Raw genomic sequence first — 24,884 nt, 5'->3', positions numbered from 1 at the left:
GTGAAGGCTGACCATAATCCCAGCCAGCGCTCAGGAGGTGGAGGCAGGATCCCCAGAGCAAGCTGTCTACATTCAGCAGCTAAACTGGGGAAACTGATGGGCCGGAGTCTAGTAAGGAACACTGCTGTAGTGAATAAAGTGGAGAGTGATTGAGGGATGCTCTTGGTGTCGGCTTTGGGCTTCAACACACACACACACACACACACACACACACACACACACACACACCACACCATACCATACCATACCATACCATACCATACACACCATACATACACAGACAGTATATAAACACACACATACCATATATTCATTATATACACACACCATACATACACACACATATACACACACACACACACATACAAACACACACATGAGTTTTAGTTGACTCTACAGAATTTTAAACCATTTTGAAAAGTCTCAAAGAATGCCCTTTGTGAAATGTACCTGCCGGGTTTTCCACGTTACAGACTCACAAGTCTGTCCTATTGCCTGATGGGAATTTATCTACTAATAATCTCATAAAGGCCAGAAGCTCAGAGCCCTCCAGTTCTGCTGTTCATACATTAGTATGTGTTCAATGTGCTCAGTTTCTCTGTGTTTGCCTTTCTTTCTGTCCTTTGGTAAAATCAATGGTCATACTCATGTCCTTCATGCAAAGTAGACACTTTGCACACATTTTAAAAAACTACATTACTTATTCATTTATGTGTGTGTATTTGTACATGTGCATACACATACCAAAGCACGCATGTGTGCCAGAGGACACCATGTGGGTCCAGGGAATCAAACTCAGGTCTTTGGTGTTGGCAGCAACCTCCTTACCCACTGAGCCATCTCTCTTGCCCTCCATGCATTGTTTCCAGTTCTTAATTTACTTGGGGAAGCAGGGCTTGAAGGAGTTCTGTGCCTTCCCGAAGCTCACACAGCATAGTACGTGGCAGCGAGGCTTGGCCCTCACCCCCTGGTTCAGAAGCTTATGTTCCGTCATGCCACGGCCATCACATAAACATCTGTCAGCTATTTCAAGTATGGATGTACTTCTGGGTTATCTGAAAAGTATTCCAAGTATTTAGCATTTTTGTTTATCTCCTGAATTCAATGAAAGCAACCACTTACACATAAAACTGTAAATGAAGACTGTCGGCTCCTGGAAATTCCTTATTATTCAGTCTGTCAAGACTGTCATGGATCACAGGCTAACTGTCGGAATGTAATCTGTCAGCACAGAACGAGCTTCCCATGATAAAAAGAACACACTAATCATTTCTTTTTTAAAAAAAAACTTCCCAGTTTCCTTTTACACAGACATCTTTGGGAGTTGCCATGGGAACTCGAAAACATTTGCTAAACAAAGACGGATATGTAGGATACAAGGTGGAGTGTGCTTTCCTTTCATAGCCAGCCTCTTACAGAGAAGTTAGTAAAACTACTTCATGTTTATCCAGAAGCCTTAACTTCTGCAATCCTGCCACTGCTTTGAATAATACTTGATTGTGTCCTGAGTGCAGTATTTTTCCAGTTGAGTGGCTGAGCCAAAGAGTGTGAATATTGTAAGAGCTGAACTGCTAGTGACCCTGCCCCAGCCCCATAACTGGTGTGACTTGATATAGCTCTAGTCTCCTACATGAGCCTTCCTGTCAATTAGTCAAATGTGATTGAAGGAGGCATGCTGTGCATACTTGTCAGGACGTTCACTTCCCTCTGAGTCCCCTGGCGTGTTCCTGGACCAGCCCGACTTCTAGCATTCTACCCACACAAGGCGGAGTGTCAGCCTGGACCAGAACACCCCATAGGACTTACAAGCTACAGTCTCAGGCTTGGTGGACTTGAAATGAACTTCACTAAGGTGAGCAGCGTGGACTGACTAAGGAGGTCAGGCAAATTACGTGAGACAATGTGATTGCTAATCTTGGTTGCCAACCTGACTGTAACTGGAAGGAACTTTAATCCAGAAATGAAAGGCACACTTGTGATCTGGATCTTGAGGCAAGAAGACACAGGCCTTTAATCCAGACCTGGAGGTTGGAAGGTATTCCTTTAATCTGGGCCATGTCACCCCCTTGCCCTCACCTTGCCAGCACATCCATTGCTTCACTGGCATTGGAATCCTTTGAGATTCCAGCATACACAGAACACCAGCCGAGACACCCAGCCTCATGGGACGCAGCAACTATTAGATTCTTGAACATTCCTTTCACAACTAGCTATTGTTAGACTCTAAGTCATTTCAGTAAATTCCTATGGAAATAAATCCTCTCTCCCCCACCTTGACTAATACAGATTTTGGAGCAGAAGTTGATATCAGGACTGGGGTATTGCTGTGATAGGCCTGACCATGTTTTCTTTTGGAGAAATTTGGACTTTGATACTTTGGGTTAGGAAAGCAGTGGAATGCTTTAAGCACTGTTTGATGAGCCACACTAGTAGGAGCATGGACACTAGTGGTGCTGAGTTGTTTGAATTGTTGGGGGCTCACTCAAGAGGTTTCAGAGAAGAATTTTCGTATGTTGCCTAGAGATCATTCTTGTGATATTTTGGTAAAGAATGTGGCTACTTTTTGCTCTTGTCCAAATAGTCTGCCTGAGGCTAAAGTGGAAAAGTTTCAGATTAATTCCATTGGTAGAAGAAATCTAGTATAAACTCTGTTGTGTGGATATTAGTGGTATCTCTGATGACGATTTATAATAAAAAGGAGCAAGCTGAGCAGGGGTAAGCTATAAAAAGTAAATTTTGAGAAGCAAAGGAATACCAGGAAGTAGGATGGAGCTAAATCCTGAGTTCAAGGAGATAAACAGATTATGAAATGAAATAAAGGGAGTGGTGACCTCAGGGCAGGGTCCCACCTAGCTAAATTTCTAACTTGTGGAAAGCTTAGAGGCAGGTGTGGTTGGCACATCTTTAATCCCAGCACTGGGAAGGCAGAGACTGGCAGATATCTATTCTTGTCTACAGAACAAACTTCAGGACAGCCAATCCTAGGCAGTGGAAGACAGAAAGCTGGTGAAGCTGTACTTGACCGAGAGTGCCATGTTCCACCCCAGAAAGCAGAAGAACTTGACAGCTTTGGCCACGTGGTTCTGGGTTTAGAGAAAGGAGTTACGGTTTATAAAGCCACTGAGGCCAGGCATTACCAGGGGTGTCCCTGAATGGAGGCCTAGTAGAGAGACCATTACATGAAGTTGTGAAGTTGAAGCCTGGATTACCTTGGAGAACCCAATATGTTAAAGATGCCAGAGTCATGGGACACCTGCCGAGGAGAGCTGCTGTCAGGCAGTGGAACCAGCCCAAGTTTCAACAAAACTGAACAGAATTGGAGATCTGAAGAGCATTTTGAGAACAGATATGGAGATGTAGAGATTGGAGTTTGCCCAGCTTGTTTTTCGTCTTGCTTTGGTCCACTATTTTTCTTCCCCATGTTTTGGAATGGTAATATATATCCTGTGACATTATATGTTGGAAGTATGTCATCTGCTTTTTGATTTTGAATTTTTTACAGGGGATTACAGTAAATACATTTCGTGAATCTCAGAAGAGACTTTGAACTTTGGACTTTAAAACATTGTTGAGACGGTGATAGACTATGGGGACTTCTGAAGTTGGACTGCAAGCATTTTGCATTATGATATTGTTACAAGTTTATGGGGGCCAGGGAGTGGAATGTGGCAGTTTGAATGTAATTGGCCCCCATAATCTCATAAGTAGTAGCACTATTAAGAGGTGTGGCTTTGTTGGAGGAAGTGTGTCACTGTGGGCTTTGCGGTTTCCTGTGCTCAGGATACTGCGCATGTTTCAGTGGACTTCCTGTTGCCAGCAAGATGTAGGACTCTCAACTCCTCCATCACCACAGATGCCTGCATGCTTCCATGCATCCCACGGTGATGATAATACACTGAGTCTATGACACTGTACATGAGCTCCCTCAGTTAAGTGTTTTCTTTATAAAAGTTGCTGCCCTCATGGTGTCTTTTCACAATAGTGGAAAACCCCAGCTACGACAGATGAGAATTATGTGAGCAGCCCACACATCTGTTCTATACAACAGAGTTTGAAAAGCCTGCTAGTTGACTGGAAAGGAAGAAAGCTTGTTGCAATGTGAATTTTTGATGTTTTTATAAAATGTTTAATTATTTTTTAACAAAATTTTATTTATTTTGTATGTATGTGGGCATGGTATGTATAAGTCAGAGGACAGCTAACAAAGTTACTTCTCTCCTTCCATTTGTGGGTCCTGGGGACTGACCTCTCCTCCTTAGGCTTGGTGGCAAGTTCCTTACCCATAAAACCATCTCACCCCTCCCCCTCCCACTACACCCCTGCAGTGAAGAAATTTTGTTGAACTTCAAGAGGACCCAGTTTCAGATTCTAGTATCCATGTCAGACAACTCACAACTGCCTCTCACGCACACACACACACACACACACACACACAGAGAGAGAGAGAGAGAGAGAGAGAGAGAGAGAGAGAGGTTCTAAAAATAAATAATATTTTGAAATAAATAAATAAAGCTGATCCCCAGTCACCTGTTTGTCCCAATTTAGGCATAGAGCATGAGGAGAGCCAACCATCAGGAAGTTAGAACAGTTTTCTTTATTATAGATTAATGGGTTATAATTATATTTATTTCTGTGCTGCCTCATGGGTACTGTGTGAGATAATTGGAGTGATTACATCACCCTAACTAATGTGTCAGTCATTTTTATCTCTTTGGACGGGATGTGCTTGCGGCTGGGCACCATGGCTGATGCCCTGACATCAGAGGTAGAAAGTGCCACCCTCAGGTCACATCACCACTATTGTCTTCTGAATATGGGTCCTTGATGATCTATGAAAGCTGATAACTCATAAACACGTTCACTGTCGGCCTCCCCATCAGCCAGCTTCCTGTGCCTTAGGCCGTACCTCTTCACAGAATGAAATCCCCGCAATTTGTCCTCAGAGAGGGACATTTGGGACTTACCACATCCTCATGCTCGTTGGTCTCATGAGTAAACTTCTTCTCTTGCAAATGCTTAATGCTTTAGTGGTTGGCATTATTGTGTAGAAGGCAAATAAGCTGGATCCAGAAATAGCTGTGCCTGTTGGTGAACACACAGCAGACAGATTCCAGCACTTTTTAAATCTGTGAGCTCCAGACATTTTGGAAGAGGTTACTTTCCAAATATCGAGTCTACCAGAAAAGTTTATGGGGCTGTATAAATTATTTTCCCAAGAGCTACTAAAGTCTTTATACCTAGCTCTTTGCTTGAAATAAAATCCCAGATTTATGTGAGTATGTGGCTGCACTTTGGAGGCTCCCAGACCTCTAGAGTGATCTGTATGACCCAGAGAAGTGCAAAGGTGCTTGGGAGAGGGTGTGGAGTGCGTTGATTGAGTTTATGCCAAAGTTATGGGAGCGGCTACCTCTCGACCTACATAGAAGAGCGCCACGGTAGCACAGGAAGAATAGAGTGGACTCACTGTGTGGCTGTGCTCATTAACACCTCGCTCGCTGAAGCCCAGAACTCCTTGTGTGGCCTATGAATCAAATAAGAGGATTTTAATTACAACTGGGCCATTAGAGGGTCAGTAACACAGCCTTGCAAGAACCCGTGTGAAATACACATTAGCTGTATGGAATTAGCAAGCTTCAAGGTTTGAGAGCCCAGACAGAACAAAATACACATCAGGAGATATGTATTCCAGCCAATCTTCTTCCAGTCAGAGTCGCTTCCTGTGACTCCTGCTTCCTAGCAGGCAGCTGTCAGTCTTGGCAAAAGATGTGTTGGTGATTCTACTCTTATCTGATCTGTTATGTGCACACACTAGATAAAAGCCAAGGAAAACTGTGATTTTGTGTGCTCAATGTATGCCAGACATTTTCTTCTCAGACTTTATATATGACCTGTATTAGAAATACACAATGCAATTGAATAGTGTTTTAAAACTATTTAGTGTGATTTTTAAGTTATATGTATGTGTGTGAGTCTGTGCGTAGTCATGTACATGTGAGTCCGGTGCCCATGGAGGCCAGCAGAAGGTGTTGGATTCCCCTGAACTGGAGTTACAGGCAGTTGTGGGCTACCGCATGTGGATACTGGGAATCAAAGACTGCTTCTCTGGAAAGCTGGAAGTGCTCTTAATTGCTGAACCGTCTCTCTAGGTTTGACTGATAGTGTAATTTGAATTCTGCTCTCATCTAGCCTAGTCTAGTGGTGTTACATGAAGTGCGCAATGAGACCTGCAGCGTCCATTAAAACAAGCCAAGCGGTAGAGTGCAGGCACCCTCGCTCACTGTTCCAGGATCCGGTCTTCTAGACAGAGATAAAGTCCCAGGGTTTGCTCTGATCTTTAAAATTCTCATCTCTAATTAAACATAGCAGAAGGAGGTTGGTTTTACCCTCTTCCCTGTTACTGAAACTTGCTAACAACAATAACAGAAAAGGAAAAACAGAAGGGGGAAAAGCCATTTTCAGTGAACCAAGGAAACAGCTATACCCTTAAGCTCCAAGAGACCTGCCAAAGCCTATGAAACTTGAATTATGATGAGCAAGGGTGCTAAGCGCCAACACATGTATCTTTCAACCTCAGGCAGGATACAGTTTCTCCTGAACAAAGGGCCACAATTTTCCAGCATGAATCTGATGATGTTCTGGTTAGGGTGATGAGGTCTGAGAGGGAAGGGCAGTCCGGGCATATAAGATGGATATTCACTTGACCTGACAGAAGGTGCGGCTAACAGAAACCTTCAGTGCAGACCAGCTGAAGGGCAGTGGTCTAGGTCATGTCAAAGTAGAAGTCTTTGGTGAGTGGGGTTCGGAAAGACAGTGATTTAAGGGGCTTCAAATGAGCTGCTTCCGACTCATTACTGTAGACTCTTGGCAGAGTCTGCGCTAGTGAGGCTAAGGACAACAGTACAGTGTGGATTAACGCACTCAACACGCAATCCTAGCGTGGTTCTTTCCTTCTTCAGCCATGAATAATCAGAAAGGAAACAGCCTGAGACTTATGTGTGTGTTGTGAAGTTGGGATTGGTGTCTTCATTGGAAAGCTGATTCCATGAAGGAACTCGGGGTGTGTTTGTCATCTCAAATACGTCTACTACAGTCAATCTTTATTTCATAATAAATAACTCAAATTTATTAAGGATCTGAAAGAAAATAATTGTAAGACCTAGTTAAGAAAATTGGGACTCAGGGGAAAGTGAAAGAAATAACATTAAACAGATGAATGTGTCACTGAGGAGAAGAAAAGAGGAGAGAAGGAGGGAGAGGAGGAGAGAGAGCACGAGAGAGGAGGAGAGAGAGCAGGAGGGAGAGCATGAGGGAGAGGGGGGAGAGCAAGAGGGAGAGGAGGAGGGAGAGGAGGAGGGAGAGGAGGAGGAAGAACATGAGAGAGGAGGAGAGAGAGCAGGAGGGAGAGCATGAGGGAGAGGAGGGAGAGGAAGAGGGAGAGGAGGAGGGAGAGCAGGAGGAAGAGGAGGAGGGAGAAGAGGAGAGAGGAAGAGGAAGAGGAGGAGGGAGAAGAGGAAAGAGAGGCACTTGAACACCACCAAACTTAGTACTTGAGTGCTGGGTACCCAGCACACAGCTGCTGTTGAGCTCATGAGACTGGTCTATCAGCATGAGGAGGAAGCCTTTGTAACTTGAAGATCTGAAACTGTAGGGCTGCTTATTAACTCACCCTGACAACACTATTCGGTGTATGTTTGTGGATATAATGAGCATGTATCATCTTCACAAATAACAACTCATTATCTCCTCGTAAAATTCAAATGTAGCATGGCCTTTTAGTAAGACAACAATGCTTATTGGTGTTGTGAATGTCATCAGTGTTCCTGAGAGGATTCCAAGCAATTCACAGCTTTAAAGCACAAATCCATCTGAACAACAATCACAGAACAAGGACTTTTCAGAAAGTAAACCAAGCTCAAAGCAGAAAGATGATGTGGTAGGTAATTGGGCTGGGTTAATTATTGCCATTGAAGACAAACACAGCTCCGCTTCTTCAGGCAGACTATCAGCACCAAGGGGCATATTTGGACATCTGGGGTTCTATATATTCTTGTTCAGAGAGCGTGCTTGCCAGGGCAGTGAAGTGCAGGGAGAACATGTGGGTAATGCTGTGGAGTGTCTGTGTCACAGGAAGGGTCATGCCTTGCTGTAACTTTGAAAAATAACACAAAAACATTAATTCTACTCGTCAGTCCTGTTAGAATGTCTGAGAGCTTATTAGCCTTGGCTGCAGGCATCAGCCAGGAACAATCTGCGGATAAGAGCAGGACCTTCAAGGAGGGGTTTTCAAAGAGCTTGGGAAGTCTGGGAAGCCTGACTGGATGGTCACCCAGCAACAGCCAGCTGCAGGAACCACTCAGCAGGTGGACAGCACTGGACGGAGACATGGCAGAAGATTTGTAGTCATAAGCGGGGCAGTACCAGGGCATTTCTCTGTCTGCTGTCCCTGTCGGATGCTGGGTCTGAGGGCGCTTACAGACCCCTGTCTTTAGAGCGTAGCTTCTCAGTGATGCAGGAGAAAGGAAGACGTGAATGGCATGAAGAGGTCTGGCCTTTGCCTTGTTGCCCGTTTTTTGTTTGTTTGTTTGGTGTTTTGGTTTTTTTTTTTTTTTTTTTTTTTTGAGAAACTGAGATGTAGCCTTCACACATTGTTTATGGCTCATCAAGAATTCAGGAAAACTAGTCAAGGTAGCTTCTTACCACACAGAAACAATAGTTGTCTGAGCCCCACCTGGGTTTGTACTTTGCAGTGTGTCTGAGATGAAAGTCCTCTTAGCGGCTTTCTGTGTCACCAGTAATAAATTTCAGTGACTGATTTGATTGTGTTTATGATCAGTGCTTGGTGCTTTACCATTTCTAGCAGCCAGCGGTCTTCATGGTCATAAAGACATGGAGAGTTTGCAGTGGAGAGACTATCACTAAATGACAAAATGGGGTGCTAGGGCTCAGTCATCTGCACTTGTGGAGTGCCTACTTCAGCTGTCCCCCTGCAGTGACACTGCCCTCCACTTCGTGACTTTTCCTGGCCTCAATGTCCAGACTCATGTTCAAGTTTGACAGACTTGCTTAGCAAGAACAAAATTGTGTGAGCGCACCTCTGAATTCTGCTTGGTGTGTTAGGCCTAGCTGTGTCCACAGAAACAAAAAGGATGTTTCAGCTTACCTACCATCTTTTGGAAGGTAGATTGCATGAAAATGTTTATGCCAGAGGTTTGAACCAAGTGCTCTAAATTCTTGAAAAATCTATTAACCCTTTTAGCTTGATATTATTATTTTATTATATTTTTATTTATTATATATTATTATGTATATATTTAAATATTTTATATCACATATAAATATTTATGTATATTGTTTATAATATATAAATAAATGCACATTATTTATTATATTATTATTATTATTTTAGTTACATAGATAGTCAGACTTAGACACTTTTAAGACAGACTGGAGTTTAAAGGGAAAAGGAAAAATAACTGAATTTAAACAATAAAAAAATGACTATAGCAGAAACCCAAGATATGTTACTCTCTGTCTTTGCAAGCTGTATTTAGCTATGAATTCTTCTATAGTCGTGTATTTAAAAAGAAAAAAAAAACAGCACAAGGAGACTTTTGAGGTTATATTATATAGAGAACAAACTTTCCTGGTAGAGAGTAGGATGGCCACTCAGGTCGATAAGCAGTGTTGATATCTGGCCAGGACTCCTTTTAAAATCACTGTGCTGGGCCCAGGGATCTGAGTCAGCAACGCACTTGCGAGGCAAGGATGAGGGTCTGAGTCCAAACACTCCACACTCTCATAAAATCTGACCTCATTGCGTCTATAATCGCATCCCTGGGGATGCAGAAGTGGAAGTAACCCTGGGGCTTGTTGGCTTGTGAGGCTACCAAATGATTGTCCAAGTCAGTGAGAGATCCTGCCTCAAAAAATACTGTGCAGTATAGTCAAGGACTGACTCTGGCCGCCACAGGAGATGCACATCTGTGTGTGTAAACTTGACTACACATGTGTAACCTACACACAAACATTTGCTTTAAAAGGTCTGTGTGATTCACCCCCATCCCCAGTTTGTCCTTCCTACCTTTATTTCTCAACTTGGATTTTGACATAGCTACATTTGGCTTTGTTAGACTTGTCAGACAGATAGAAATGACCCAAGGGAAGCAGTCTTCTGACCTTTCACCTCTCACAGGGGAAGTTTTCCCAGAACCATCACTGATTCTGGCATTCAAGTTTCTTAATTTATTAAGTCTCCCAATAGACTGTGGAGAGTGTGAAGATCCTCCTTGTGCCACACTGATTCATATACTAGATAAGAAAAAGGCCCAGGGAATGACTACAACAGGGAATGACTTCTCATTATTCTAAAAGCCAAGTATATTCTAAAGAGAAAAGTCAGAACAGAAAATAAAGTTTACGCTGATTAATTCCAGTAGAGAAATATCCAGTTGGAAATACTTTTCTGTAGTGTGGTGATGATTTGAAGGAAAATGCCTGCACCCCACACATAAACTCAGGGTTTTTTGTTTGTTTGTTTGTTGATTTCTTTTTTTTGAAAAAAAAAACCCTATCTTTTCTTACTTTACATACCAACCTCAGTTCCCACTCCCTCCCCACTTCCTGTGCTCTCCGTCTTCCCCCATCCCATTCCCATCCACTCCCATCCACTCCTCAGAGAGGGTCAGGCTTCCCATGGGGAGTCAATAAAGTCTAGCACATTTTTTGAGGCAGGACCAAAACCCTCCCCACTTTATCAAGACTAGTTAAGGTGTCCCTCCAAAGAGAATGGGTTCCAAAAAAACAGTATAAGCAGTAGGGATAAATCCTGGTCTCACTGCCAGTGACCCCACAGTCTGCCCCAGCCATACAACTGTCACCAACATTCATTGGACCTAGTTTGATCCTATGCTGGTTCCTTCACTGTTAGGCTGAAGTTGGTGGGCTCCCATTAGCTCAGGTAAGCTGTTTCAGTGGGTGAACCCATCATGGTCTTGACCTCTTTGCTCATATTCTCACTCCTCCCACTCCAACTGGACTTTGGGAGCTCAGCCCAGTGCTCTGCTGTTGATCTCTGCCTCTGTTTCCATAAGTTTCTGGATGAAGGTTCTGTGGTGACATTTAAGATAGTCATCAATCTCACTATAGGGCAAGGCCAGTTCAGGCATCTTCTCCAGTATTGCTTAGGGTCTTAGCTGGGGTCATTCTTGTGGATTTCTGAAAATTTCTCTAGTGCCAGGTTTCTTGCTAATCAAATTGAGGGCTGAAATCAGCAAAAACAGAAATGAAGAAAACAATACAAAGAATCAATGAAAAAAAAAGAGCTGGTTCTTTGAGAAAATCAACAAGATATACGAACCATTATCTAAACTAATCAAAAGGCAGAGTGAGAATATCCAAATTAATGAAATCAGAAATGAAAAAGAGGCCATAACAGCAAACACTGAGGGAATCCAGAGAATCATTATGTTGTACTACAAAAATCTATATCCCACAAAATTAGAAAATATAAAAGAAATTGACATTTTTCTGGATAGATATTACATACCAAAATTAAATCAAGACCAGGTGAACAATTTAAATATACCTATAATCTGCAAGGAAATAGAAGCAGTCATCAAAAGCCTCCCAACCAAAAAAAGCCCAAGGCCCAGTGGTTTCAGCACAGAATCCTACCAGAACACCAGAAAAGAGCTAATACCTATACTTCTCAAATAGTCCCACATAATAGAAACAGAAGAACATTGTCAAACTCTTTTTATGAGACTACAGTTACCCTGATACTGAAACCGCACAAAGACTCAACCAAGAACGAGAATTACAGACCAGTCTCCCTCATGAACATTGATACAAAATACTCAATAAAATACTGGTAAACTTAATCCAAGAGCACATCAAAAAAAAATCGCCCACCATGATCAAGTAGGCTTTATCCCAGAGATAAAAGGGATGGTTCCACACACAAAAATCTATCAGCGACCCCACCATGTAAATAAACTGACAAAAAAACCCCATGATATCAGATGCTAAAAAAGCATACAACAAAATCCAACAACCCTTCATGATAAAGGTCTTGGAGAGATCAGGGATACAAGGAATGTATCTAAACATAATAAAGGCAATATACAACAAGCTGACAGCCAACATCAAATTAAATGGAGAGAAACTCAAAACAATTCCTCTAAAATCAGGAACAAGTCAAGGCTGTCCACTCTCCATATCTATTCAACATAGTTCTTGAAGTTCTAGATAGAGCAATAAGACAACAAAAGGAGATCAAAGGAATACAAATTGGAAAGGAAGAAGTCAACTTTTGCTATTTGAAGATGATATGATAGTTTATATAAGTGACCCCAAAAACTCTACCAGAGAACTCCTACGGCTGATAAATACCTTCAGTTATATAGCAGGATACAAGATCAACTCAAAACAATCAGTAGTCCTACTATATACAAATGATAAAGAAGCTGAGAAAGAAATCAGAGAGACTCAGATATTTGAACATTGAGTCCCCAGTTGGTGGTGCTATTTGGGGAAGTTTAGGAGATGGGTCCTTACTGGTGGAATTAAGTCACAAGGGGAAAGGTTTGAGAGTATATATAGATCTGACCCACTTCTAGTTTTTTCTCTTTTTGTCTCTGTCTCTGTCTCTGTCTCTGTCTCTCTCTCTCTCTCTCTCTCTCTGTGTGTGTGTGTGTGTGTGTGTGTGTGTTTTGTGCTTGTGGGTCAGAATATGAGCTCTGGTTCCTATTCCTTTATTATGCCTGCTGCTGATGATGTTGGTCATGGCATGTAACCACAGCTACAGACAGTAACTGATACAGATGTGTTCTGAAACAACCCCACCAAATAGCATGACAGATGCTTATAGAGTTGGGCTAACACTATAGTTACACTATAGTTCGATACACTCGAACTGGTATCTCAGGCACTTCAGTATGTCAAGAGCATTGGGACCCTCCTATCCCAGTCCTCTTCTTATGGGAAGAGCTGGTTAAGACATTGTTTAACCAGTGGGGGCCAAAACTGGTAATACTTAGTTAATGGTGGGGTTTAAACTATAGAGCCTGGATAGTAGACAAGTAGAAAACCTCCATGGGGGTTATCGTGTTTTCAGGGTTCATGTGAGAGCAAATGAACAGAGGAATGAATAGATGAGGATCCCATTCTAGAAGGCACTGCCAAAGAAAGATTGGAGTAAGACACTAGATTCTGTCTTGTGTGGATGTTCCTGGTTGCTTGCTTTGGGGAGTCATGGGCAAACATTATAACAACTCGGTAAGTCATAGACAAATACTCTGATGACACTTTCAGTCTGAGGGAGGCATTCAATCCTGGGTTAGTGCAAAGTCCTGCTGAGACATACCACTGCATAGTAGCAGAGTAGTTTAGACTTAGGTGCACAGAAATGGTGTGGAGGATGTGTTGTTACAAGGCAACATTCACAAAGGTCCAGAAGTTTTAAAATGTGTTGCAAAGATGAAGAGTCGATGATGGCTGGGTTAACTATCTGCAAATATTTTTGAAATGACTAAAAGTTGTAATGTTACGGTGATTCCAGCACTGGGGAGGCAGAGACAGGGGTATCCCTGGGACGCACAGGTAAGCAAATCTTGCCTATTCAGCGAACTCCAGGTTCAGTGAGAGACCTGTCTCAAAACAGATTACAGAATGTGTGTTAGTTACTTGTTTCTTGTTGTGATGAAGCACCTCGGCTAAGAAAACTTAGGAAAGAAAGCATTTAAATGGGCTTATAGTTCCACAGTAGAGTCCATGATGGCAGAACACAGTCATGGAGGCAGGAATAGCTGAGGGTTCACACTGTGATCTATAAGAAGGAGACTGAGAGAGAGAAAGACACTGGGGACTGCTTGAGTCTTTTGAAACCCTGACATCTGCCTCCAGTTGTAGTTGGAGGCTGCTTTTTCATTCTTGGTTGCCCAGACCCAAAATAATCACACTGAAACTATATTAATTGCAACATTGCTTGGCCAATGATTCTAACACATTCCTAGGTAGCTCTTACATCTTAAATTAACCCATTTCTATTATTTTATATTTACGACAAGGCTCATGGTTTACTGGTAAGGTACCAGTATGTCTGTCTCCTGCAGAGGCTACATGGCATCTCACTGACTCCACCTACTTTCTCCCAGCATTCAGTTTAGTTTTCCTACCTGGCTCTGTTCTGCCCTATTACAGGCCAAAGCAGCTTTATTAACTAATGGCAATAAAACATATCATAGCATACAGAGGAGAATACCACATCACTTCCCCTTTTCTGTCTAAATAACAGGAAGATTTTAACTTTAACATAGTAAATTACATATAACAAAACAGGTATCAAGCAAGAATTATAGTTCCAATATTTATATCTATTTTATCTTTTATCATAACTAAGCAAAACTACAATTATAACTATTTTTCAACTCCATCAAAGACCCCAGAAGGATATAATATTACCTAAGTAAACAGGAAGTGCATTTAAGTAACTTTCAAAACTCTAGAATTGACAGAGATATCTTTCTGCCTGAACAGTCACTCAAAGTTCTTCTGTAACATTGCAGGCACCCATCTTCAGCCTACTGGCCCATTGTATCTGGCAGACTTTTCCACGAAGCAGGAAATTTCAAAGACAGTTCCACCTATATTGGCAGTTTGTCACTCACTTTCTTCTGTGTCCTGGAGAATGTCTGGCAGACTCTTTCATGAAGCAGGAACCCTGAAGGACTGTCTTACCTTTAGGCAAGTTCAGCAATCATTTTTCTGTGGGTCCTACATGTCCATCTCATACAGCATACCATTAAACAGTCCAAGAAAAAGAAGTTTCTTGCTCAAATGGCTAGCAAACTCCATAAGGAGCCTCTTCGGTGCCCATATTCCTCTTGAAGTAATTGGTGTTGGCAGGAGCAGATGTGTCTCATTGTCATGACAAATCCTAAGTTCTTAAATATTTTAAATGTCATATTCTGTTAGTTTTTGAAAGGTTTGAAGAATAACTATCTATCTGAAATATATCTCTGTGCATCTAAGATGATTACAAGTTTGACTGTTATATATGACTATATTAACTGTATTTTTAACTGTACATTACATTTTTAAATGAGCTACATCAACACAATACCTTAATCAAGAACAGAAATATACATATCACAAAACTGATCTTAAATTTGTAGCAATAGACCAAGATCCATACCAATGCAAACCTTTATAGTATATCTCCCTTTAAATGTAAACAAACATTTATAAACAATATTGGAGAATTTGAGCATAGTTCTCTCCAAACTGCTTCCTGCTTTTTGTTGGGTGAAGAATTTTCTTTTGGGGTTTTTTATGGAGGCCTTGCAAATGAGACTTTGGGTGATTTCCCAGGTAGCTAGTTGTCTCTGTCATTTATTGCGCATTTTGGAAGTTGCTTGATTGCACTTCCTGTTTATTCAAGTAATATTATTTCCCTTCTCAGGTCTTCGATGGAGTTGAAGACTAGATAGTCGTAATTACGTTCCTTTCTTGACTTGGCCAAGCTATTTCTAATACAAGACTTAGACTCCTTAGGATAATTATTGAAACGTTTAACATATGTTTCTTGCTTGATCTCATTTATGCTGGCTGTAATTCTAAGTTTTATACTTGATATTTGTTTTTATTGTATATTTAGACAAACGGGAAAGGTACTGTGGAAACTCCTTCCACCAATAGCCTTTAAGATACCAGCCCACTTGAGTGTGGTCTCTTATACTATAAATGCAGTTGTAAAGCTTGTGTGCATGTACTCTCTCTCCAATGCTGGATTTGGTTCCTGTTCCCCATTTGTGCAGAGGACTGTGGTTTGTGAGTCTATTTCTGAATAAAGAACCCTTTATTATGCTCAATTCTGAACTAGTGTGCAATTTATAATGTCCGTCTTCATCTAGTTACACGCCTTCTTGAGCAAGGCCATACATCTTTTGCCAGCTGAGCATTAAATATTCACATAGATGAACTTATTGGTATCATTCTCAGCAAAACTGCCACAGAAAGCAATTTAGGAGAAAACCAGAGACCAACCTCGTTATTTCCTGGGAGCCACCCTTCTTGTTCTGTTTTGATGTTTTATCCGAGACAGAGTCTGCCATTGAGTTAGAGCTTGCTGGGTAGCTTAGGCTATCTGGCCAGTAAGGCCCCGGATTTCTTTGTCTTTACCTCCTGAGTGCTGGAATTCTGAGTGAGCACCACCATGTCTTGCTTTTTATGAGGGTGCTAGGACTATAACTTGGGTCTTCTTCCTTACATGGTGAACTAGTTCATTTTAATTGCCAACTTGACGCAACATAGAATTACCAGGGAAGAGAGTCTTAGTAAAGAATTATCTAAATCAGATTAGCTTGTGGGCATATCATGAGTACGTGTGTGTGTGTGTGTGTGTGTGTGTTTGTGTGTGTGTGTGTGTCGTCATGATCATTAACTGATGTAGGAAGACCAAGCTCTTTGTAGGTGACACCATTCTCTTGGGTCCTAAACAGTGTAGGAAAGGGGAAAGCTGGCTGACTGTGCGTACCTTCATCTCTCTGGAGATTAAGAGAGATTATTTTTGAGCATATGACTAGCTGCAGCAGGTTCCCGATGCTGTGACTGCTGGAGCATGGGGCTAGCTGAAGAAACCCTCTCCTTCCTCGGTTGCTCTTGTCGAGGGTGTTTGTCACAAGAATAGAAATGAAACCAGAACACGTGACCTGTGCTTTCCCCACTGACCTGTGCTTTCCCCATGCCCAGACCACTTTTTTACTAGACACCCTGTCTCTTCCTCACCTCTCATTTGCTCCTTTTCACACCCCTGAGTCCTCATTTCTGACTAGATTACAAGTCCCTTGAGGTCTATGGCCAAGTTATTTTTCTTTATTCTCTGTAGCACCTCGCACAGCTATCTACAAAGACTGACACAAAATGTAAAAGCTCTCTTCATGCAGATGATTAATCATCCTGAGAATTTTTCCAAAGGCACAGGCGAGTGCCAGGAACACATTTGCTTAAAACATGTGCTCAGTGCTGAATTGAATCCGCCTAAATGGTGCCATCTGTTCTCAGGCAATTTCAGAAACATTCAAATAGTTTTTTACCTTTAAAATGACAAGGGAATGGGCATGCCCACGAGGCATAGAGACGGAGCAGACATGGGCACATCCAGTGACACAGCACCACAGAAAGAACATTGTCTGAGGTCTGCGGACGTTTTATCTAAGAGGACACCAACAGCTACGTCATGTAGAAAATATTTATGAGACATTACAGAACTCAAGGCATGGATTCTTGCAACATATTACTGTGCTTAATTGCAGGCTCCAGAAATGCGCTTGTGTGAGAGTCTCTTGTTCTTTGCAATGGGCACATGCTCCCAGTGCTCACTACAGCCTCCGCTCGGAAGGCGGGAACAGCTGCTGAGATCCCTGTGTGATTTTTGTCACATCACCCGTTAATTGACTTCCACTTCAGTCCACAGAACTTATTGTCACGTGAACAAAACAATGAAGTGAAACCTGTGTTTAAGTTCTGCAAATAGCTTCTAGCCACTTCCAGATCACCTCAAGGCAGGGTCTATATTTGAGTTTGTGGTTTTACATGCACAGCTATTTGCTGACCCACTTCAGGAGGAAAGAGAGAGAGAGAGAGAGAGAGAGAGAGAGAGAGAGAGAGAGAGAGAGAGAGATCACAAGCTGGCGAGGTTTGGGTCTAGCTATTGTGGAAACAAGTGATGGGCCAGATTTCCAGCCTGTTTACCTGGCTCGCTGCACTGTAAGCTCCAAACTGCTGCCAGCATGTTGTCATCTGTGTACTTGGCTAGTTCATGTAAATCAACCATGGTATGTATCAAGAATTTATATCGACAGAAAGAATTTCTGATTTAAAACACATCAACGTATGTTCCTCCATCTGTATGTGCATGTATCTGCACTGAAACTCCTTGGTTAAGATCTGAATGGCTCTGAATTCATTCACATGAATATTTGTCTGGAACATTCTGTTTTTATTGACAGCACAATGCTGCTGACTTGTGCTTGCTTTCTACATCATATCAATTCCTTTTTTAGGGAAAACAAGAAGTACAGAGAATGGCAGGGCCAGTTCCTGATGTTTGCACTGTTCAGAAGTGGTAATCTGGCCCCTGAGAGAGCCCCTGTGTCCTCCGAAACCTCCCGCCAGGGCTCCACTGGCTGCATCTCTCTCACCCTTCTTGACTTCTGAGCTCCCTAGTAGTGACCCTTTAAGCTCTGACAGCATTCAAGGGCGTTTCTAGCCAGAGTTTACAGCTCTACCACTTTCCTGCCACAGACACTGGAACCTTCTCATGACTTCTCTCTAGGAAATAGTGTTTTATCACTGCGTCATGGAGATTTTGTATTTCCAGTATTACAATACATTGCTAAATTTCTTTTTAAAATATTCTTAATTTATATTCCCATCAGCAGTTTGTGAAAATTTCCATATCCTTATGTCTCTTCCAGCACTTACTTCCTTAACCTTCATTTTTGTGTTGCTGCAACCTGATAGGCATGGAATCATTTGTCTTTATAGTTCCAAGGCCTCCAGTCACTGTTCATAACTTCCACCAGGTCTTTAATGCCTGTCAAGTATTTTTCTGATTTCTCTGAGTTGTCTAGTCATCTCCCTTTGTCATTCTCCCAAGTGTTTTTACTCATTTATATTCTAAAGTAACAAGGACCACTTTGGAAGGATTATAATATGCTCATGTATTTTCTTGTCTCAGTGCCAAAGTTGTATTGTTTGTTATATATAAGCATTTAGTCCATTCTGGTATTTATTTGTTTGCACAGTGTGAAAAGTTATCCTCAGTTTATTTTGGTGTGTGTTTGAATGTGTATGCATAAGCACGTGAGTGTGTATGTGGTGAATGCATGTGTATATGTATGTATGTATATGTGCTGGTGTGCCCGCCTGTATGCGCATGTGTGTATGTATACATGCATTCATATCCAGGAGCATGTGTGGATCTAGAGGTCACCATCAGGTGCCTTCTTCTGTCATTATTCTTATATAATAATTTCTTACAATCATATTGTCTTTGTTGCCCTTCTGAATAATTATGTTTCCTCATAAATTCTTGTTAGGCTATTGAACTTAATTGATTTCACAATTTGATCTTGCAAACCCAGTGATTTTTTTTATTTTTTTTCCTCTTTGTGTGTATGTGTGTGTGTGTGTATGGTATATGTGTGTATATGTGTGAGTGCACACTGATCTGTGAGTGGGAACAAAGGATCAGGTTACCACCACAGGCTTTGGCAGGATCTGTTCTTTAACCCCACTCTACACCCCAGGTCAGCTGGCTCACTCCCCGACCGCACACCCAGGCCATCTGGATCACCCTTCCTCCCCCCACCTCCACACTGCTCACCCCAGGCCAGCTGGCTCCCTTCCCCCCACTGAACACCCAGGCCAGCTGGATCACCCCTCCTCCCCCTACCTCCACACTGCTCACCCCAGACCAGCTGGCTCCCTTCCCCCCCACTGCAAACCCCAGACCAGCTGGATCACCCCCCCCTCCAGGCCAGCTGGCTCACTCCCCCACTGCTCACCCCAGGCCAGCTGGATCACTCCCCCCCCCCCAGGCCAGCTGGATCACTCCCCCACTGCACACCCCAGGCCAGCTGGCTCACTCCCCCACTGCACACCCCAGGCCACCTGGATCACCCACCCCCAGGCCAGCTGGCTCACTCCCCCACTGCTCACCCCAGGCCAGCTGGTTCACCCCCTCCACCCCCCTGTCCGCCTCCTCACTGTTCATCCATGGCCAGCTGGCTCAGGATCTTCTCCAGTCCTCTTCTCCCCACCTCCCATCCAGGCTTAGGAGCAATGGGATGACAGACGTGCTCTACCACACCTGGATTTGGGTTCTGGGGATTCTGACCCAGGTCCTCATGCTGTGCCCTCACTGAGATATTTCTTCAACACACTTTCTTGGTTCTTGTCAATTTGGTTGTAGATTCTCTTGAATTTTCTAGATAAATCTCCCTCATTTCCGGGTGTAATGAAATTCTTGATCCCTCTTTTCCTATACTTGTGCCTTCTGTTTATTTTTGGATTATTACATGGGTTGAGTTTTCTAGCTGTGTTTAATGTAGCAGTGATGGAGTGCCCTTCTGCTGTGGACTGGGTTTGCAGCTGAAGTAACGAAGTGTCCCAGAACACACATTCCTCCCCCTTTTCCATGATGGTATCACTAAACATTTGCCTGTGGTTGGTTAAAGTACGGATTGCAGTTGGGTAAAGGAGTGATGTTCTCATCTGGGTCAGAAGACTTCACCTCTCTCCTTCTCTCTATGTGTGTCTTTTTCTCATGTCTGTCGGTCTGTCTCTCTGTGGGAGGTGTGCTATGATGGGTGTTGTCCTGTGCATGTGCACTTGGTGCGTCTTACTCAATCTTGTCCCCTATCTTTTGAGACAAGGTCTCTCACTAGTAGGTTAGACTCTTTGACCAGTGAACTGGAAATCAACCTGTCTCTGTTTCACCCCACTCTGTGCTAGGCTATCGACACACACATGGGTTCTGAGAATTCAAGCTCAGGTCTTATGTTCACACTGTAGGTCTTTACCAACTAACTGAGCCACCTCCCTATCCCCCAAAGACTCCGTATTTATCCCAGTAGGATGCTTTTGTCACCTTCTGAATAACCCATCCGCCTTTGTTACCAGTCACCTAGGAACACAACACTGAAGAGCACAGTGAGGGTTCATCCAGTTATCTGGCAGGTAACACATTGCTGAAGAGAATAGATGTTCAAGAGTTCAGTCATGAGTGTTGGCTTCATGGGCAATGCCGTGCTATTAGAAATATAATCTAAAAGTCTTTTGATACTCTCTGAATTTCTCAAGTCAAATTATTGTACATTTTGCAATTTCTTTTTTCTTTCTTTCTTTTTTTCTTTTTCTTTTTCTTTTTCTTTTTTTATTAAAAATTTCCACCTCCTCCCCTCCTCCCACTTCCCTCTCCTCCACCCACTCTCCCTCTCCCTCCTTCTCCAGGTCAAAGAGCAGTCAGGGTTCCCTACCCTATGGGAAGTCCAAGGTCCTTTCAGCTCACCCCAGGTCCAGGAAGGTGAACATCCAAACAGAAAAGACTCCCACAAAGCCCGTCCATGCAGTAGAATCAAAGCCCAGTGCCACTGTCCTTGACTTCTCAGTCAGCCTCCACCGTCAGCCACATTCAGAGAGTCTGGTTTAGCCATAAATAAAGGACATTGAGCCTATAATTCATGGTCCTAGAGAAGCTAAATAAGAAGGTGAACCTAAAGTTTTGTTTTTTTGTTTTTGTTTTTTTTTTTTTTTTTAGACTCCTATGAACCAAGCCTCAACCCGATCACACTGTATTTTCACTGTTCACTTGACCAGCAAGGAGCCGGGATCTGCCACTCTCCGACGTGCGAAGCTCCATTTGGTTGACCTGGCAGGGTCAGAGCGTGTTGCAAAGACTGGAGTGGGGGGCCTCCTCCTGACAGAGGCCAAGTACATTAACTTGTCGCTTCACTACCTGGAGCAGGTAAGGTGGGTGGAATAAGGTCAGTGGTGGCAACGGCACGTGCTGCATGTGCTCATGGCTGACATTCTAGTCTCTGGTTTGTAATTACGGGGAAATGTGCATAGCAGCAATTGTTTGTCTCATAGTTTTAAAAAGATTGTGGAGTTGGAGAGATGACTCAGTGGTCAAGAGCACTGGTTGCTCTTCCAGAGGTCCTGAGTTCAATTCCCAGCAACCACATGGTCACATGGTGACTCACAACCATCATTAATGAGATCTGGTGCCCTCTTCTGGCCTACAGGCACTCATGCAGGCAAACAGTATATACATAATAAATAATCTTAAAAAGAATTGTGTGTGTGTGTGTGTGTGTGTGTGTGTGTGTGTGTGTGTACAGAGTCAGGAAGAGAGCATTGGTTGGGTCCACTGAAGCTGGAGTTAAAGGTGGTTATGAACTGCCCAGTATGGGTGTTTGGAGCTAAACTCTGGTCCTCTGCAGGAGCAGTACATGTTCTGGACAGCTGAGCCATCTCTCCAGTCCCAATTTTTGATCATTTTTTAAGTGAAGAGTTGAATGACATGAAATACATTCCAAAATAATGGGCAACCAGTCATCATCCATTCCTGTATTTTTCATGATCCCAACTGGAATCTCTGGACCTTTGGAATATGAACATCCGCTGCATTTTATCTTTGGCCTCTGGTGGCTTGTCCTTTCTGTCTCTCCGACTGTGCCTACTCCAGATCTCGCAGGTGGAATCACTGTGTGTCTTGGTATAGATGTGTAATGATTCCATGGTGCCTGCACATGGTAGCATACAACACAATTCCGTTCCCTCCTGGGGCTTGAGCACATGCATGCATGTCCCTCAATTTGTTTATTCAATGTTCCATTCAAAGTCAGCAGGCTGCATCTGCCCCTCAGCATCCGGGCAGTGTTCCTGTGAACGTCTGTGTGTCTAGGAGTGCTTTGTAGACACCCTGTGATTTAAACCCTACAAGAGCCTCCTGCTGGGAGGGGTAAGGCCTCCATTCTACTGACTGCAAGCACTTCTCATCCCAGGTCACCACCTAGAAACAGGGTAGAAATGGATCTCAGTTTTCACTGGGCCCAGCACACAACTGTTTTTGTTACTTTCAAAAAGGATGGAGTGGGGGAGGCGGTACTGCTGCCTTATTATCTGTATTGTAAAATTACTGTTGGACGTGAATCCAGACGACAAGTGGTCTCCTGCTGCCTGTTTTGTTTATTTGTTTTCCCAGCTCAGAGGTTACCCCTGAGATGAACACTATGCTGCCAGATTCTGGTAACTTCATCTGGTCAGTACTTTTTCTGCTGTGGTCAGTCTCTTAGCCTTGGCTTGTCTTGAGGCACCCACACTCCCTCCTGACTACCATCCAACCCACTAGCTGCTCTACTTTGTAACTTTGACTCTGACTCCAAGAGCAAAGAAAACTCACCCAAATTTAGCTAGATAAATCTTCGACTCCATCTCTAAAATTAATGGATTGGATGGAGGATTTCCTGTGTTCCGTTCTTATTCTTGGATGTTTAGCCTAAAAGATTGAGGGCATCAACAATAAGATGTCTCTTTTCCTTAATGCCTAAGGAAACTTTTTTAGAGGCGTGTCATGCTGCTTCTGAATAGTCACATGGTTGGAGGCCAAGCCAGAGGGACCCACCTGAATAAGTTAGCTTCACCCCTGAGAACCACAGGAGGGCAGCACCTTAGCTGAGGGTCTGCAGGTATTGGCCATTTCAGTGCTTCTGACAAGAGTCATCAGTTCTAAGATTTTTCTTGCTCAAATATTCCGTACCATTTATACTGATGGAGCTTCTCACTTAATAGGACATTTACTGGTTCAATGATATATGCCCATAATGGGCTGTATTCAAATTGCCTTATTTCGAAGAAATGTGTGTGTGTTCAGATGGTGGCATGGTTTTAATTCCCACTGTGTCCATCTGTTCATACAAAATTACATTCTTCAGCTGAATCAAACTTTCTACCAATTGTAGAAACATTCTGCCCCACATCTACTTCCTCCCTTCTTTCCACACAATCTCCTCTAATTCCTGACTGTCACTAGAATTATTCTACTCCTCACACCTCTTTGCTTTACAGTCCTTGGAACATTCATAATGCCTAGGTGGCCCTTGTTTTTTCATTAATAACTTATCTAGTAAATATTGATGATGATCTTATGAGGGTCAGCCTTGTCAGCTTGACACAGTGGGAATCACCTGGGAAGAAATGCTCAACGAAGGATTGTTTGTATTGGGTTGTCCCATGAACATGTCTGTTGGGGATTGTCTCAATTACGTTCATTGATGTGGATGACCCAGTCCATTGTGAGTGGCACCATTGCCTAGGCAAGGGGTCTTGGATGGTCGTGGACTGTATGAGAGTGAGAAATCAAGCTGAGCACAAGCGAGCAAACATGCACTCATGCATTTCTCCCTGCTCTGACCTGGGATGTTAAGCAAGCGAGCATGCATGCATCCATTTCTCTCTGCTCTGACTTTATATGTTAAGCAAGCAGGCTTCATGCATTTCTCCCTGCTCTTGGATGTTAAGTTGGCGTTTCCTCCTTGACTTCCCCAATGACAGAGAGTAATCGGAATTACAAACTAAAGTAAGCTTTCTATCCTCCAGGTTTCTTTGGCTCGGGATATTTTGTCACAGCGTCTGAAATGGGAGTAGGACAGATCTATGATGTGCTGAGGGTCCTAGAGACAGTCCTACCCCACAGGACTACCGCTCTGAAGCAGGGGTCCTCAGAAGAACATAGCTGCATCTCAGGCAGGAGCTGTGATAGGCAAGGGAAGGGTGAGGAAGGATTGAGGAAGCCGGAGTTAAGGAGGCCTCTGAAATGGAAAATGAGTGGGCGGAGAAGACAAGGGTGTAGGAGAGCAGGTCAGGTCCTTGGAGCCCTGAGCACATCAGCAGCTCGCCCCAGCCCAGAGGGCCCTTCTCTGCTCACTCTAGGCTAAATGTCATTCATATGTCACTGGCCCTCAGCAATTCTGTTTCCTTTCCACCCACCACATCAGGACAGCTGTTAGCTATTTTCTCTTAGACCCAAGTGCCTTCGCAGGCAAGGAGGAGGCTTGGCATAAGGTCACTGGCAGGAGAGGGAAGGAAAACAGGGTATGGGAGGCTGCAGACATGGCCATGGATCTTAGGCTTTAGTAAGGCTGGGAGGAGCTGCTGGTGGGTGGGTGGGAGGGCAGAAGAGAATTATATTCAGAAAGAAATAGAGAGCTAGAGCGCTCCCAACAGAGAAAAGAGAGCAGATACATAATGAAATTGCATAACTCATGGGCATTTATGGCCAGATTATCTCTAAGTATGTTTTATTATGTGGCTAAAGA

General features: G+C 43.1%; 1 protein-coding gene across 2 annotated transcripts in view; it reads left to right on the top strand.

Annotated features, from left to right (window-relative positions):
* Positions 1-24,884, top strand: part of Kif6 (kinesin family member 6) — a 303,195-nt gene that overhangs the window by 88,645 nt on the left and 189,666 nt on the right. For both annotated transcript variants that reach the window (XM_087897899.1, XM_087897898.1), the window contains exon 7: positions 21,323-21,529. In XM_087897899.1, coding sequence (XP_087754025.1) covers positions 21,323-21,529 — 207 coding nt within the window. The remainder of the gene's footprint in view (positions 1-21,322; positions 21,530-24,884) is intronic.

The sequence above is a fragment of the Myodes glareolus genome, chromosome 18 (genome assembly GCF_982192425.1).
Source record: "Myodes glareolus chromosome 18, mMyoGla1.1, whole genome shotgun sequence".
Classification (NCBI taxonomy): Eukaryota; Metazoa; Chordata; class Mammalia; order Rodentia; family Cricetidae; genus Myodes; species Myodes glareolus.
The sequence above is the reverse complement of the archived record's forward strand: the minus strand, read 5'-3'. Positions and strand labels throughout refer to the sequence as shown.